This window comes from Neltuma alba, unplaced genomic scaffold (assembly GCF_004799145.2).
Source record: "Neltuma alba isolate B1F8T4 unplaced genomic scaffold, ASM479914v2 tig00011656_pilon, whole genome shotgun sequence".
Taxonomy (NCBI): Eukaryota; Viridiplantae; Streptophyta; class Magnoliopsida; order Fabales; family Fabaceae; genus Neltuma; species Neltuma alba.
In genome coordinates this window covers 260,195-261,659 of record NW_021636302.1, presented here as the reverse complement: position 1 = coordinate 261,659, position 1,465 = coordinate 260,195, and the positions used below count along the sequence as shown (strand labels likewise).

Below are 1,465 nucleotides of genomic sequence, written 5' to 3'. Positions count from 1 at the left end.
AATTACTGTAATTATTAAAAAAAAAATCTCTTACATACTCTTAAAGGGATTGGATGTAGGCAGGAGACAGAATCAGGATAATTCCTGTCGTGTTTGATTCTCTTTTCCCTTATCTCTTGTTTTTAGCTAATTGCTTTGCGCAAACATGTAATTAGTCAAATAGGTAGCCGGCATATCAATCACAAACAAATAATATTGTCATATATACCCACTACAAAATTCCCAGTAAGACGAAGCGAATCCAGAACAATATCAGAAAACAAAGTAAAGTCGAATAGATCAGACACAAATTTGAATTTCATATGTGTGTGTGTGTGTGTATATATATATAAAGTCATACAAATAATTAATCAAACATATATTATTAAAGGCTGTGCAAAAATGAAGCATATACATAAACAAACGAATTAAGAATCCAAAAGCACTGACTATAATTATTCTCCAAATATGATTTCAGCTTCTCTCCTAATTTGTTCTTCCATATCCTCTCCTAATACTGCAAGGTATTACCACTTTGTGTAGGAACACTGAGTAGTGTAATACCTTGTACGAATCAGAAGAGCATATATAGTACAGAACAGAACAAATCCAGCGAGAAGTTGAGCTCCACGAATCAGTGTACACACACACACACACACACACACACTTCATAAGCTGATATCAGTGAAAGAAATGGTGATGCTACTTTCCATGAGCCTCTTGGCATTTCTTCTTTGCTTCTTTCTTCTTGTGATGCTCATGAAACGCATATCCACCGGCTCCAACTGCAACAGTGGCTGCAATCTGCTCCTTTATCTTATGACTGTGTGCATGTTCTGGATCTTTCTTCGTCTTGTGCTTCTCATGCTGCAACCAACAGTTTCATTCTATTGTTAATTTCTTCAAATTAATGATGATTATGAATAATAACTAATGATTAATTGCATATTAATTTATGTTGAATGATATTATATATATACCAATGCGAAGGCGCCAGCAGCAACAGCTCCTAATTTTCCGAGATGTTCCTTATGCTTGTGGTTCTGCTCTTCCTTCTTGTAGTCAATCTCGCTGGCCGGATTTTCTTTGTGATGCTGGTTGTCATGGTGGTGCTGGTGGTGATGGCCTTCGGACATGGTGGTCGATGACTTGGCTGTATATTTGGAAGGGATTTCAAATGATAATGATGCAATGTTTACTGTTTTGGGTGTTGTGGGTTTGTGTGGGAAGCTGAGGTATTTATAGGTTTATTTTTGTTGATAATTTCTTATTGATTAAGTCATCATCATTATTATTTGTTTGTAAGACGACCATATGTGAAATATAACATAAAATAGTCTAAATAATACACCTTCTTAGAAACTTCTTAAGAAGAAACATGCCGCGTTTTAATTAGCCAAAATAGAAGGATTCCGAGTGTTTTAATTTGAAAATGAATTCTCAACTTTTCCTTTTCAATAATATATATTCTTTATTTTTGCCAGAT

At 34.7% G+C, this 1,465-nt stretch overlaps 1 protein-coding gene across 1 annotated transcript; it reads right to left on the bottom strand.

Annotated features, from left to right (window-relative positions):
* Positions 1 to 640: 640 nt before the first annotated feature.
* LOC114716414 (abscisic stress-ripening protein 2-like) lies at positions 641 to 1,163 on the bottom strand. Its single transcript, XM_028901421.1, has 2 exons — positions 960 to 1,163; positions 641 to 846 (listed from the first exon to the last, which is right to left on the bottom strand). The coding sequence occupies exons 1-2, from the start codon at positions 1,113 to 1,115 to the stop codon at positions 682 to 684; spliced, it is 321 nt and encodes a 106-aa protein (XP_028757254.1). The 5' UTR covers positions 1,116 to 1,163; the 3' UTR covers positions 641 to 681.
* Positions 1,164 to 1,465: the final 302 nt, after the last annotated feature.

What these genes read in the sequence shown, in the direction of transcription:
- LOC114716414 (XM_028901421.1), bottom strand. Translation starts at nt 1,115, where the DNA reads ATGTCCGAAGGCCATCACCACCAGCACCACCATGACAACCAGCATCAC. An exon ending in CTGCTGGCGCCTTCGCATTG is followed by an intron (nt 847 to 959) that starts GTATATATATAA and finishes TGTTGGTTGCAG; the next exon opens with CATGAGAAGCACAAGACGAA.